General features: G+C 36.8%; 1 protein-coding gene across 1 annotated transcript in view; it reads left to right on the top strand.

The window, feature by feature from the left end:
- Nucleotides 1-1,056: 1,056 nt before the first annotated feature.
- Nucleotides 1,057-16,509, top strand: part of LOC105751056 (butyrophilin-like protein 9) — a 29,810-nt gene continuing 14,357 nt past the window's right edge. Inside the window, exons 1-2 of the mRNA XM_031941295.1 lie at nt 1,057-1,373; nt 12,719-13,066. Of these exons, the coding sequence (XP_031797155.1) occupies nt 1,307-1,373; nt 12,719-13,066 (415 nt within the window). The 5' untranslated portion in view covers nt 1,057-1,306. The remainder of the gene's footprint in view (nt 1,374-12,718; nt 13,067-16,509) is intronic.

Genomic DNA, 16,509 nt, shown 5'->3' on the forward strand with positions numbered 1-16,509 from the left:
CTTTTCACTGTTAATGTAATTATAAGTTCTTTTAAAAGAGGCTCCATTATCATGTAAGGTTATAGTTGAACTCTTTCACTTTCCTTTTCCAATAAATCAGACAAGAGTTTCAGGAAAGAGAAATTCCAAGGCATGAAAGTGGCTTTTTTTGAAGACACAATGGCCTTTCCAAACCAGGTAGCCTGGGTAGCCATGTAACCTCATCCTTTAGGTTGTGTCCCTAAAGGGGAACATAGTTTCAGTAGCCTCAGATATTTACTAGCCAGATCTTGTTTGCTTCAATTCCTTATCTATAAAATGAAATGGAAAAATGGCGTTCCACTCCATACCTTTGCCAAGAAAACCCTAAATGGGTCATGAAAAATCGGATATGACTAAAATGACTGAACAACAGCAACAAAAGTGTTCCAGTCACTGTTCTAAGCACTGGGCCTACAAATATAAACAAAAAAGTCATAGTCCTCAAAGCGTTATGTTCTAAGGACAGAGATAAGCCACCAAAAATGAGGGGAGTTGTCAGTACCTGAGATTGTTGTCAATATTTGAAAAGTCAGAATCCAAGTTGAAAAGGGAAAGGCGAGTAAGAGTGAGTCTCTCCCCAAAATGGAGGCTACAGGCACAATTTACTTGTAGGAGAGGGGGCTGGCTTGGCAGAGGAATATTGCTGTGTTAGGTGAGCCCAGGCAATGTAATCTCTTCCAGAGTTGAGCTGAGTATGGTGACAAAGTCCAGATCAGGAACAGAGCTGCCACTTGATTTGGGTACAACAATAATCAAGTTGTTTAATGGGCTTTCAAGTGTTCAAAGTGCTGTCTTGACAACATCAGGTAGAATATTTTATAACTGAGGATTGAAGTGGGGGACTTCTAAGGGCATCTCTAAAGTAATATTAATTGATCCCTAAAATTGGCTAAGTAGGAAAAACACAGCATGGATTTTCTATTGAGAAAAGATAACTTGCACTGAAGCTTTATGATAAGTAAATGACTCTGGTTGAGGGACAAAGGTCCCAAGGTACACAGTCCGCAAGTTTTCAGCTTTCATTTTCCACTGGAGCTTGGCAGATGCCAAGCCTCAAGAGAGCCTGGGCAGCTTGGTGGTCTTATCAAGATAGCCAGGTCTCTGAAAAGGAGGATTCTCTTTTAGTCAAGACCAAGAGAACCACTGATTTTCAGCTGAGTTTAAAGGAACCTCAGAACTTATTGAATCCATTTCCATTTGCATTCAGATGAAGAAAATACATCAGAGAAATTAAATAACCTGTCAATAGTCACAGCTACAGTGTCTCTGATGGGATGATATTGAGATGCAGTGCCTCTTTCTTCAAGATTTGTCCTTTGTCCTCTTGGTCCTGCTCCCCTGGACAGTCGCAGGTAAATGGGAGATGTTTCTGAATTCATAGCTATCTGGTTGGTCCCTTCAGGGAGAGATTCCCTATGTCTCTGGGCCTCTCTATAGCTTTTTCTGTCCTAAATCTCTCTTTTTACCTTTCTTTGATGTTTAATATTTTCTAAGTGAAAGAGGATGGGAGTGATTCAGAAAGAATACTTGTGTTTAGTCACATTTCTATTTTATATTCCAATCAAGTCTATGTCTTCATATCTTCATTAGATCCTGTCATGTTCGAAACTGCTCTTGACTATGGGATTTCAAAGTGATTTTAATGATCCATTTATTGGCTTCTCTGGGACATCCTGAAAGGGTGGAGGGTTTTGAGTTAGTCAAGCCATGTATCTCTGTTCACCTTTCAGCCTTTTTACTCACCTTAAAATGAACATTGAGGGCAGATCGAATGGGGCAGCATAGTCACAAATAGGTGTCCTTGGAACTGCTTGGGGAAGGTATCCCCTCCCTCTTTGCCTGATTCATGTTAGTTGTTAAGATTATTGCTCGATCTTCAGTGCCCCCAATCTGGCTGGATAATTTTACATAAAAAAGTTATTTTACAAAGTCTTTATTTTTGCCATCTTGAGGGTCCCCAAGAACACTGTTATCATTCCGTTGAAGGTGTCTATTTCAAAGAGATGTAAGTTCTTTCATTAGAATGTGAATTTCCAAGGGTAGGGATCATGCTTTTGCATTTTTTTTATTCCTGAGTTTAATACAGTGCCTGCCACATAATAAGTGCTTGGCAAATGTTTGCTGATAGAGTCATTACTTGCACAACTTTTCCTAAGAAGAACCAGAAGATGGATACTTCCATGTACTTCATCCCTATTTCTCTTACAGCTTCATTGTAGGCACACCACCTCTGGAAATCAATAGGCTAAATATTGCTTGCATGTCCCTAATTAGAAAAACTCTGGTTGTTGTAGCCCTAAAACACTAAAGCTGTAAAGCCCAAGGTCAGTGCTCCCCCTTCTCTAACATTCTATACTCTATTATACCTGGGATTTCTGCCATTCAGGCACAACACATTAAACATAGGGCAGATCTTATCTTAAGAGTAATACTTCTGGCAGTAATCTCATCTGTGTTTCCTCTTGGACTATATCCCCATCATTCCAGAATATGCAATAATACTATTTTGTACTTTGGTATCATTGACTTTTTCTTCTCTAATGCCGGAGAAACTGAGCAAGACAGAGATTCGAGACCAATTCAATAGTTTATTAAATGGAGAGAAATACTGGGACCAATGGATCCATGGTTGGTCCCAGGGCTGGACAAGACTATCATCTCAAAGAGTCCAGCCCTGAGCATTAGACAGCAAGACTCTTTTATGGATAACAAGAACAAAGACATAATGGGAGAAGTACCTGGGTGGGGATAACCTAATGGGGGGAGGCCCCTAGGATGACACAATGGAGAGAGGTTACTGATATTCTAATGACATCTAAAATGGATAAACCTTTATCCTATCAAACATTAAGAAGGAATGTCTATAACTTAAAGATATAAAACCTTCATCTCATCAACCATTTAAGAGGGAAAGGTTATAACCTGAGGCAGAGTAACTACAATTGGAGAAACTGGCTCATGACACTAAAAGGGAACTTTGGCACAACATTCCCTACTCTTTCTCTTGGAACTATTCAAATCTTTGAATTACCTTCCTCTAGAAGGTCTTAGCACCATAATTTAAACAACCCTATGTGAAGTAAATAGACCAAATAAAAATCAAAATAAAGCTAGAACAATGCAAGGACTTATGGCAAGGTCAAGTCTCTCCCTGATAACCCCAGAGTTAATCAGCAATACACAAAGTTCCTTATTTCAATCATGTCACATCCTCTGTAGGTGGGAAGCATATGTGGTCATTTGTGCATGACTCTGCCTCTACTTACAGAGTAGCAGAGTTCAAGGCAGTTGTGCCGCCCATTCAGAGGGGCAATCCACCTCAGGGGAGAAGGGTGAGGCTTAGAGTAGCTCCACCTATCCCTGCTCAGAGGAACAAACAGGACTACAGAAAGGATCAGATCTCTAAGCAGATTATGCACAATTAGACCAAGGCAGGCAAACTCCAAACCTTTAGAGGCCCAGTGTCAACTACAAGGTCCTTTTAAGTACTCTGAAATATTAATTAAGGACCTGGGGTAACAGGAGTGGAGAAACAGATAAGAGAGACTGCCAGTTTCAAAGCAGGTATCCAATTTCTGGTTGTTTCTTAAAAAAATACCAAAAACAGTCTACCAGGGTAATTCCAACAGAATAAGGGATTTCTAAAGCACAACCAGCAAATCATAGTCTAGTAAATTTAAGCAAGGATTAAAAAATGAAAAGGACTGTTTAAAGGACTTTCAATTAAATATGAACTAGTAAGATAGGGGGTAGGGCAGAAGTGCCTAAGAAAATATACCAGTTTCCCCAATTTCCTATTTCTTCCTCCCTTTTTTTTCTTTTGGAAAGGAATTACCAAATAACCATCCCACATATAAATCATATACATATGCATATACATAACAGACTAAAAGTCCCTCAAACATAACAGCAATAGTTACACAAGTTTAACAATTTCCATCCCAAGTCTTAAACACACAGTGATTCAGTTACAATTCTAACAAGTCAACCACTTTCCCATTCCTCCATATCAGTCCAGATTACATTAGGAAAAGGGGAGATGGTTCTCAAAAACTTCTTCTTGATGAAAATGGGCAGAAGATGCTCAGTCCAGGAAGGGGGATGGGTGTATGTAGTATGGCGTACTGACAATCAAAGCTTGATGTAGGTCCCAGAAGCATGTCTATATATCTGTAATTTGACCAAATCTAGAAATAATAACAAATCCAACAAAGGAAAGTTAGAACAGTCTGAGATAGAAAGACCGGTCTACAAGGACTGCTACAAGAATATCCAGACACAATATCTAGTCATCAATAGATGACCAGATTAAATACTTATTTGCTCAAGTATTTAGGATATAATGATTACACATAACCAGATTGGAAACAGCAAGCTATGACATAATTGAATTAACAATTTCTTATTGACCATTGCTCTGATTATAGAAATCAGTTACAGGAGGAAAAAATGCAGTGAATATTAACTACAAACCCAAGAAATTTTACCTCCAGTAACAAATCCTAAACAGATATTTACCATAACCTTATCAGTTTGCTGCTTTTAACCAAGAACCAGGTAGCTACAACTTGATAAAAAAAAAATGTCTTGAACAGTTTAGAGGCAGGGGGGAAGAGAGAATTCCATGTGATTGGCCTTCTCCGCTCTCTACCTCCAAAGAGACAAGGGGGTGGGGAGGGAAGTCGAACTAAACTTCACTCCAGACTAACTAGATGAAAAGATCCCTACCCCACCCAACATTTAAAGTAGCAGAAATCAGTGGGTGGATGGATGGGCAAATTCCATAAAGCCCACATGTCCAGCAGAGCTGGATTTAAAGCATAATTTACAATGTTATAATATAGGTAACAAACAGTTTTAAATTCCCAATAATATAAAACTGCTTTTCCTATCTCATTTCAAATAATGAAACAGCATAGTTTCTTTCCTTCGGGCCCCATGTGGCCATTATTCCCAATGGATTCCTCCTGAGCTCCAACTTGGCCAGAGTTGAAGCTTTCAGAAAAGTCAGATCGCTTTTGTTACATTACCTAATTAGAGGCACATGACCCCTTTCAGGCAAGTTAATAGAACTTCTTTAAGAAGCTATTGTTTCTTTAAGATCTTATGCTTAAAGATAACCAATTCATTTCCCAAATTTAGAATCATCTTAAAATTCCTAATCAAATGTTTTCTCCAGATGGAATTCAGCATTGAAATAACCAATCCCCAAATTTGATTATTGTTCTTAAATTTAACAGAGCTCTTAAATTAACAGAACAGACAAACAAATTACACAGAACACAGCAGGCATTTAACACAGACAAAAAAAAAAATAACACAGAAAGACTATCCACCAGCCAGTTAACATTTAACACAGACCAGGAGCTATCTGGAAAGAATAGCCCTGAGGAAAGTTGTCTGCTCCAGTCTTCCCTCCCATAATCCAAATGGAGCCCTCCCCCCTTTTTTTAACCTTAAGCCACAAAACAGGAAATAACATACAAGACATACAGGACACTAATCACACTTAGACTACACAATTACAACATTCAGTGGGACACTAGCATTAAAACCAAGCCAAATGGCATCTTAAAATCCCCAGTCTTTGTAGACAGCCCCCTGAGTATGCAAAAGTGTAATTCTGAGACTTCTACAGTTAAAAGGCTGTGACAGGAGGGACATTGCTCTAACACAGGATGACCAAATCAGCGAAACCAAGTCCCTTTTTCAAATGTATACACTCCCCACTCAATGGAAAAAGTGGGAGGAAAAGCCAGAATGAGGGTGGGGGAAGAAGAGATTCCATCTTACCTGGCATGGTGCATCCCGAATGGCGAGGGCTTCTCTGGCGGTTCCACGTTGGAACTTGAGGGCGGGGTAGCTCACCTAAGCCCCCAAATCTTGATGGGAGACCAAGACCTGAAGGAGAGACCGCTTACCCCTGTCCAGGGAGTAGCAGTCGTGGGTAGAGACATTCTCTAAACTCACTCCAATTCAGTGACCTTTCTGTTTGTGGCTACAGCCCGACCATTGGAGACTCCATTGCATATAACAGTGGAGTGGGAGAAGGGCTCAAACAAAGCTCCTCTTTTGTCCAGTTATCTCCCCAGAACAGATCAAAGAGAGTGCTGGCCTGGCACTCCCGAGAAGGATGGGGTCCTCAGAATGGCCACGTGTCTCCTTGGTCTGGAGGGGGTGTTAAAAGAGACACTTCCTCTCCCTCTTGGACTCCCTACCTGAAAGCAGGGCTTTCTTGTGAGAGAGAGAAAAAGAGGGATTCGAAATGCATTGAAATGCAAAGTGGGGCCTTTGCCTCTGGAAAGGATTTGGACAGAGGGAGTTTCCTCAAGCAAAGCATCTGCTCAAGGAAAGATTTTAGGAGCAGGGAAGTGTCTAGATCAAGAAACAAACCAAACGGGTGTCTCAAGGAAACCCCAAGAATGACAACCATGTCTGGTTAGACACTAATCAAGAAACAAGCCAAATGGGTGTCTCAAGAACACCCCAATAGTGACAACCACATCTGGTTAGACACTAATCACAAGCCAAATGGTGTCTCAAAGACACCCCAATACTGACAACTGAATCCAGTTAGGCACTAATCAAGTATCAAGCAAAGGCGTGTCAAGGACACCCCAACAGTGACAACCACATCTGGTTATTCACACACAAGGCTAAGCCAATGCTGTCTTTAGAAGACATCCAGGGTTATTCTCTGGAATGCCAAGAGTTGTGCTAACTGGCACACCAGATGTGTCTTAGGAAGACACTCAGCTAGGGTCCCCTGTGTCCAGAAGACCCGACTCCCAGAATCTATGCCCGTCAGTATTTCAAAATTCTGGGAATCCAGATGCTAGCATACCAAATAAAATAGGTCTTAAGACATAACCAGATGGTAACCCAAAAGGTACCCAAACAGACCTACTCTCCTGTGGCCAAAATGGGGGTGTTTACTATCAGGGTGTTGTGGCTGGAAACTGCTCTCTTTCCTGGAGGCTCTGGAAAAGAATTCAGAGGGGCCCAGCTGCTACAGGCCAAGAATTCAGATCTGCAACCACCTTGCCCAAGGCAGAAATTGAAAAGTCTCTTATCTCTAATCCTGCTCATTTTCTAATTATCTCACTGGAGCCTCCAAAATGTAATGCTGAAGAAACTATACAAGACAGAGATTGGAGACCAATTCAATAGTTTATTACATAGTGAGAAATACTGGAACTAATGGATCCATGGTTGGTACCAGGGCTGGACAAGACTACCATCTCAAAGAATCCAGCCCTGAGTATTAGACAGCAAGACTCTTTTATAGGATAACAAGAACAATGACATAATGGGGGAGGTATCTGGGTGGGGATAAGCTAATGGTGGGGAAGCCCCTAGGATGACACAATGGAGGGAGGTTACTGATATTCTAATGACGTCTAAAATGGATAAACCTTTATTCTGTCAAATATTAAGGAGGAATGTCTACAACCTAAAGATATAAAACCTTTATTTCATCAACCATTTAAGAGGGAATGATTATAGCCTGGGGTTTTGGGGCAGAGCAATTGAGGTAGACCTTTATCTCATCAAACATTAAGAGGGAAAGGTTATAACCTGAGGCAGAATAACTAAATAGGACAATTAGAGAAACTGGGTCACGGCATTAAAAGGGAACTTTGGCACAAGACTTCATCCTATAATCTTTTTACCTTTCCTTCCTTACTGATGCTTTGCAGAAACACTTTTCTATTCCTAGAACGTATTCTTTCCAAGGTAACCTAGTGAATGCCTGTTTCACAAAACCCAACTTAAATGCTCACTCATCCTCCAAGAAGACTTCCCCAATACTCCTTCTCTTAAGAATAATTTTTCCAAGCACTTTGTTTTATAATTACTTACTTTGTATCTACCATGTGACATTTAATGGTATTTCCCCCGTGTATTTCTTTCTTTTCTTCCAGCAAGAATGTAAGATCTTTGAGGTCTATGACAATCTGTCACCTAAACAGTGAGATCATTTGTATAGAAATAACAGCATTTTGCTTTGTCACAAGAAGGTTTTTTTTAATAAGTATTGATTATTAGATTTATTAATTGATAGTTGGTCATTTTGATCTGGATCTTGTGGGTTTCAATTTCTAAAAGACCATTTCTTTTTTAAAATTGTATTTATTTTATTTTTAGTTTGTGAAATAAAATAAACATTTTCATAACAGCATAATAAAAGAGACAATTGCAGATGAAAATGCAACTCTATTTTGTACAAGTTTCTATTTCTCTTAATATTTAATCAGGTTCTCATGTAAATTTCTTTAATTTTTCCTTTCTCCCCCTCTCTTCTCCACTCTAGAGAAGGCTACTATTAGACAGAAATATGTCTATATTATTCATGACTAGATAGATGTAAAAGAGAATTATATCAAACATTTCCTCTTCTGATAATCTAAGCAATTTTATTTTTTTGCATATCCCATTTCACTTAAATATTCAAATGTATTGATATATAACTGGGTAAAATAATTCCTTATAATAAGTCTTTATAATTTCATCTTTATTGCTGTTACATTGACTTTTTTTTTCATTTTTGTGCTAGTGATTTTGTTTTCTTTATTTTAAAAAATGATTATCTAATGGTCCATCTATTATTCTGTTGTCATTCTTCTTAAACAAATTGTTGACTGTTTCTATGATCTGTTTTTTAACAAACTCATTCTTTAAGATTGTCATTTAATTTTCAATTATCTTTTAATCAGTGTTTCTATGGTCCTTTATATAACATTTCTGCTTTTCTGCTTTTGTCTGAAAAAAAATTTATATTCTAATACATGATCAGTTTTTGTAAATGCATTATTTCCTACTGAGAATATTGCTTTCTAATTTCATTCTGTGTGCTCCAGATTTGTATCCTATCTAGCTAATCTAAAATTATATACATTTCTTGCCTTCATATTTATTTATTCCTTGGTGTATTCCTTGGCTGAGGACAACAGATTTATCTATTTCTGGGAGGGAAAGATATTAATAAATAGTATTATTGTACTACAGTCTCCATTTAAAATGTAGATATTATAGTATTTAGTATGTATAGGATTTCATATTGATATTATTTCATTGTCTATGGTAACTTTTATCTAAATGTAATTATCCTACTAATCTCTTTCAGTTTAAATCTATTTCAGCTTTATCTTTGTCTCACATCATATGTGCCACCTTTTTCTGTTTTTCTTGCATTAACTAAAGCAAAATAAATTCTCTCATTCTCCACTTTAAGTGTGTGTATCATATTCTTAAATTTTTTTTAATAGCATATTGTTAAATTCTAATTTTAATCCATTCTGCTATTCATTTCCATTTCTTGGATGAGTTCATCCCATTTACATTCAAAGTTTAATTACTATTTGTGAATTTACCTCCATCTAAATTTTACTCTTATCCTTCTAAATCTCTCAAATCCCTATCCTTATTACAACAGTCTCTCCCAATACCCTCTTATTTTTTATTCTACTCACTCCTCTAATGGTCTGTTTCTTCTCCTCTTCCTCATCTTCCTAAATCTGAATTCACATTTGAAAATTGTCCTCCATATCCTGTCCCCCAGTCCTCTCATCTCAAAGACTTCCACATGCCTTGAGAACATGCCTTACATGTTCTTTCCTTTTCAACCAAAATCTGTTGAGAGTAAGGTTCCAACATTACCATCCCTCCACCTCCATCTGCTTCATTTGTATCAGTATTTCTTTTCACACCCCATTTTATGAGATAATGCTCCTTTTGATCTTTTAATATCTGATTTTGAAAAACACCCATGATACATAATTCACATCAAACCCTTCTTTCAAACTACCCTAATAATAGAGACAGTTTTAAGAATATCGATAACATTTCCATATATAATAAGTGAACAGTTTGATGTAAATGAGTGCCTTGTAATTAATATTTAATGTTTTACTTATGCTTCTTCTTGATCTTTTATTTATAATTTTCCATTGATTTTTGGTCTCTCAGCTCATTGAAATGTTCTTTTTATTTTTTATTCAGATGAAACTCAGCTTTGCTGGGTAACTTATTCTTGGTTGCAACTCCTATTCTTTTACTCTTTGAAATAGAATATTCTAAGAGCTCTGATTTTTAGTGTAAAAGTTGCTAGTTCTTGTGAAATCCTAGCTATATCTTTGCAATGTTTACATTGTATTTTTTCTTGTTGTTTAAAATATTTTCTTGGGAATTTTGCAACTTTGATATGACATTCCTGTAATTTTTCCTTCTGGGCTCTTTTGGAGGTGATGAATAATACATTTGTTTTTCTATTTCTCTCTTACCCTTTTGTTCTAGAATTTCAGAGGAATTTCCTTTAACAATTTCTCGTCAAATTCTATTTTTTATCATAACTTTCAGGTAATCTGAACATAAGAATTTATATTGCATATTCTCAAAGTATTCAAAATAACAGTTATTTTTCTAAAGGGCATTTGAAATTCTCTTCTGTTTTTTTCTAGTTGTATTATTTCTTGATGTCTTAAGAATATTATTCAATTTTTCTTGCTCAGTTCTAGCTTTCAAGGAGTTATTTTCTTCCCTAAGACTTTGGATGTCTTTTTCGAATTGATTTATTTTCTTTTAATATTTTCATGCACTGTTTCCCCCCTTGTTATTTTATTGGTCTCTGTTATTGAATTTTTGAATTCCTTTTTTAGTTCTTCCAAGGCTTCTTTTTAGATTTGTGAACATTTGAGATTACTTTTTGGGTTAGGAGTGGCTTAATTTTTTTTAACCTCATTATCTTTCTCTAAATATCAACTCAAATCTTTTTTTTTATATATAGTAACTACTTATGACCAGGGTTTTTCCTTTGCTTATTCATTTTATTTTTGTTTTGTTTTATTTTTAATAGCTTATTATTGTTACCAGGCTCTAATTAGTGTTGCTTCAGACTTCATGTCCTCATTACTCTCATTTCCTGAATAATGTCTGTAGTCACAATCTTGGGCACTTCTCACCTCTCCTACGGCACATTTAGGACCTCCAAACTTGCTATCCTGAAAATGTTCTTGCTCCCTCTGGCTCCATACTCACTATGACAACATATGCTCATTTAGCCTCACCCACAGATATAGCTCAGGATGACATCTGTTCAACACTGCTAGATCTGCCACCCAAGAATTTCTTTTCAGTCTTCATTGCAAAATGTCACTGACTTATTCCTAATTTTATCAAAGTAAACAATTACTGAATTTATATGACTGGTCTTTTCGACATACCAATGTATGAATTAGACAATTTCTCAATTAATTTGCTAGTGGGTTTGATTTCACCTTGTAATTTCCACTTTGATTTCTCACCCCTTTCTTCGAAAGTGAACTGAGAATTATTGTACTTGCATACAAAGAGAAATCAATGACTTATTTGTGTGGGTGGAAATAGCGAATTTAAACCATAGGTATGGTGAATGGAGAGAATCCCATGATGTTTTATCCAATTGTTTTTCCAAAAAAACTGTATTAAGACTATTTATATGACCATTCAAAAGGAAAAATCCCTTCCTTTGAATAGAATGTTTTATCAAAATTAACACAATTGTAATTTGGTTCCATTCTCATAAGTTCTTAACTGTCTTTCATCCTTAATCTAATTTTGTCCATATTTCTGCTTAATGAGGAAGTAATATTCAAATTTAACCTCAGTCTTTTTTCTGTCATTATTACCTCTCCAGAGCTTTCTGGGCTTTATTCCCTTTCATTTTCTGCTGTCAACCAATCAGTTCTTAAGTGATGACTTTAATTTTCCCTCACAACCTCTTTATCATAACATCCCATAAATCAAAAAAGATAAAGTAGGGTTAAGTTTAAACTGGTCTGGGTTTTAGAAGAATCTGGGTCCTACATGCAAATTTATCTATTAAGAATATAGAACACGATTTCTGTCTTGTACCCTCTATTTCCCTTTCTGAGTTTTCTATCTGACTTGGGGTCATATAGTTGTTTAGTACGTGAGACAGGATTTGAATTCAGGTCTTCCTGACTGTACCTTATATTACATAATAATTTTATTTTTTATGATCTCTCTTACTCCAAGTTTGGTTAACAATTTGCTTTCTAGCCATATTTCTTTACCCATTTGCCTCTATTTTTAGTAAACTTTTAATGTTTCTTAGACAACTATTCATTTGTAACTTATTATGGTATCTAACTTAAGGTTAAAAGAAATATTTTATGCAATGTAATTATAGTCTCATTTTCATTTTTCAGATGGCTGATTTGACTATATCTAAAGATAATTAAAATCTAAGGAGAAGCTGGGACAAAGGAGAAATCTGTTAGCCACCCTAGTTTTAATTGCATGTATGTTTATGATAATTTCTGCCTACTTGACCTTTGACAAAGAAATCAATGTTTATTATCCCATCAATCTTAGTTTTCTTTCTTTCACTGAGAAAAGTGAGGAGGAGAGTTCACCATTGTTGGCTCTGCCCAATAGTAGATAGAAGTAACATGAGAGTGATATTATTAGGGAAATAGGGTAGAGAGAGTTTGACTCCCATTGATAGGGCTTTCTGAGCTTCCTTCAGATGATAAGATTCTGTGTTTTATTAAATGAGATCTGGGATTGGATTATTTCTGAATGTGTTTTTTTCACATCTAAATATTCATGTCTTGCTCATACTATGTGGTCTTCTGTTTTACCCCAATTCTTGAATTAATTTTGTGTTCACCCCTTGACTGTCTACATTTTTCAGGGAAATTCACTGTGATAGGACCACAACAACCAGTCATTGCCATGGTGGGCGAAGAGGCCATATTCCCATGCCACCTTTCTCCCCAGATGGATGCCCAGGACATGGATGTGACGTGGTTTTATGGAGAGTCCTTAGAACTTGTGCATCAGTATAAAGAGAGGCAGGATTATCTAAATCATCAGCGCCAAGAATATAAAGGGAGGACAGAATTTCTTCGAGATGACATTTCCACTGGGAGTGTGGCCTTGAAGCTTCATCATATTCGTCCCTCTGATGAAGGGAAGTATTGGTGTTTATTTGAAAGTTCTAAAACTTATGGGGAAGCAGAATACCAAGTGTATGTAGCAGGTGAGTTGGTGCCAGGTGTCCTGGCCCTATAAGGGTCATATTTGGGAAGGGGAGCAATTGTGGTGTTTTTCTGATGGGAACACACAGAATCCTAAATATCAGGCCAGAGGGACAAAAGTAGGCAGGGCAGGTGTGAGCTAAGTTTATTTTGGTCAGAGGCAGCTGATTGAACTGGGAGTGTCTGAAGGATTAATCTGAGGATGAAGTTCAAGAATTCAGAGAGTGAAGAGCATTAAAGTGCTCAGATATAATAATTAGAGCAATTCAAACCTGATACATGAACATAGACAAAGAACTTTCTGGGAAGCAACTAAAGAGAGTCACAGTGTGAAAGATACTTATTCAAATGTAGAGCTTTAGGTAATAGTTTTGCTCATAATAGTGTGTGTTGACTATTTCAATACCTTTTAAATTGAGAGAAGCATTTTCAAACAGCTCATGAAAACAAAATAGAATGAACTCTTGTACTTAAGCTATATGGGCTTACATGTGTGTATGTGTGTGTGTGTGTGTGTGTGGGGGGGAGGATAAAGGCAAAAAAGGGACCTCAAAGATTATCTAACCCTAATCTGAACAGAAATCCCTTCTATAATATCTCTAACAAACTGTCAGTCAGCCTCTTCTCTGGAAGTTTTCTAAAGAAATGAAACTCATTGTCTCTTGAGGCAGTCCATCCATAATTTGAACAGCTCTTACTACAAGAAAGAATATCTGAAATTTCCCTTCTGCAACTTCCATCAATTGTTTCTACTTGTCTTCTGTGAGATAAATTAGAATAAAGTCAATTCTTCTTCCATTTGATAACTCTTTAAACACCTGAAACCTATGTCTTATTTTACCTCAGTCTTCTCTTTTTCTTGTCCTGTTCCTTTAATCAATCCATCTTCCATACTCCCCTTCATTCCCAATCTAGTCAATTCTTTCTTTGAAATGAAAATGCTTCACTTGTTAATGTCTATTAATGATATGATTGGAGAGGCAGAGCCAGGAAAATGGAGTAAAGAGAACATTATCTAGCTAAATGCTAGCTAAATTCCTCTCTAAACAACTTTAAAATAATGTGTCAAGTCAAATTTGCATAACCAACAAAAAGTTGAGGGAAGACATTTTTTCCTTCCAGGACAACTTAGCTGGTCCGAAGCAGTGTCTGTGGTTTTTGTATAGGTACTGACTTGGAGCATGACAGTTACACAAAAATAGGGCATTGGAAGAAATGGTGATAGCAGGTGCAGTACCAGCAGTAATGAGAGTTATCACCACAGAGAGATGGAAAGGGGACTGAATATTTGATAAGAACAATATTCCATGGTACCCATCTGTAGTGTTTTTGGTGGTTTTTTGGAGGTCTTAGAAGCAGCCTTTGTTTCAGTAGAGTAATCACCATGAGAATAGCCAGGTGTTAAAGTCCAAATTCTTTAATATCTCCTTCACAATCTAGTTTCCTTCCTGGGGTTTGGGCTAGCTTTCTTAGAGGCCTTCTGGAGTCTTGGTTTCAATGTAGAAGCAAAGGAGGAGAGCCTGCCACCACAGTGGTGTGAGATGAAGTGAATGAATCTGGCTCTGAGTCCAAGGGCTTGTGTTTCAGCCTCCAGCCACCACAAAGGTAGATGATAGAATGAATCTGTCTCTGCTTGGCTCTGAGAGCTTGAGGTCCCACCTCCAGTGCACTTGTCTTCTCTGACTCTGACTCTGGCTGAGGCTCCCAGCTTATATACTCTCTTATAATTACATTATCATAGGTGTGAATTTTGTAAAACTATATTAAGTACTAAGTACATGTACTGAACTAGAGAACTATTAAGCACCATGCTAAACTAGATAACTATTGTATTTTTTTTTTTCCATTCTGTATAATTAGAGTTTTTTTTTTTTTTTTTAATTTAATAGCCTTTTATTTACAGGTTATATGCATGGGTAACTTTACAGCATTAACAATTGCCCTAGATGGCAGGATGACCAGTAGATGTTAAATACATTAAAATATAAATTAGATACACAATAAATATACATGACCTAAACATTATTTTGCTGTACAAAAAGAATCAGACTTTGAAATATTGTACAATTAACTTGTGAAGGAAATCAAAAATGCGATAACTATTGTCTTTATCAAACTTCATTAGCATTGTCTTTAGCTAGTTATTTGATCATTGTTCCTGTAGCTGCATTTTCTCCAATTGTTCATATGACAGCTGTTTGCAGATGTCCCACAAAATTAGCAAAGGATTCATTGGGACCTTGTTCTGTTTTTGTGAGGGCTTCCCCTCGATCTTGAATTCCTGGGAGGGAGCCCCATGCTTTGATAGCCACAGCAGCAATTTGCTCATATGCTATCAAAGGGTAATTAATCTGTGCTAAACAGTCTTCATACTGACCTTTACCTGCTACTTGATCAAAGGTGATTTGTATATTAACTCCAGTTTGCCTATTTCATTGGGCTGGTAGCCACAACAAGTTTTGTCAGATTCTAAATATGTCCTTCTTATAGATCTCCAGTCACTAGGGATTAAGATTACATAAGCCAAATTCTTTAATACATCTTGCCATAAGAAGATGTAAATAAAGAGTGCAGCCTTTTTTTTTTTTAAGTCTTTAATAATTTCCAGATCAAAAGGAGTGTATCTTCTCCTTTGTTGACCTGAAGAGTCAAACTCTTCAATAACAGGGTATGCACTTATCAAATCAGATATATCCTGTCCTTTCTTAGCTTTAACTTGTGCCTTTTGTAATCTTCTTATAGGCTGTTTCATAGGTGGTGCTGACTGTGTCACTGCTTCTCCCCTTCTTCCTTCTCCCTCCACCCATGAAGGGTTAATTGAGGGAGGTAGGTCAGGGGTTGGGAAATCCCTAATGGCTTCTGCTGTGAAGCACCACATTCCTTAATTTCATCAGAATTATACTTAACTCTATTCTTGTCTAATTCTTCATCCTTTTCACCTAGTTTGTCAGTATCCTCACCCTCCTTTTCTTCCTTCCTTTTCCTTATTCTAATACTTATATAATTCTTTAAAGCCAATTGTAGTAAGTTATATGTATAAAGTGTTTCTTTACAAATTGAATCAGGACCATTATCATTGTAATATTCACTTCATTGCTCTCCTAATTTCCACTCCTCTGGATCTAATTCTTTTTCCTTTGAGAAACAAGGAGATGTGTTGTGTACTGTTTCTAAAAGTTCAATGATCTGCTTCCAAGTTACAATTAAACTTGATTTTTTTTTTTATCAGTCTAAGCATGCTTTCTACACATTTTCCTTGAGGTAGAAAAGGTTCCTGAACTTCTAAACATTTGTCCCAGTTCAACTGAAATACTAGTTTAGCCCTTTATAAAGTTTCCTTCTTGTCTGTTTTTGTACTCACCCTAATTTATGGTACATAAATGTACATAGATATAAGTCCTTAGCCCCACATTGGGGACCAAAATGTAATGTTCCTTGTTAGTTT

This window comes from Sarcophilus harrisii, chromosome 6 (genome assembly GCF_902635505.1).
Source record: "Sarcophilus harrisii chromosome 6, mSarHar1.11, whole genome shotgun sequence".
NCBI lineage: Eukaryota > Metazoa > Chordata > Mammalia > Dasyuromorphia > Dasyuridae > Sarcophilus > Sarcophilus harrisii.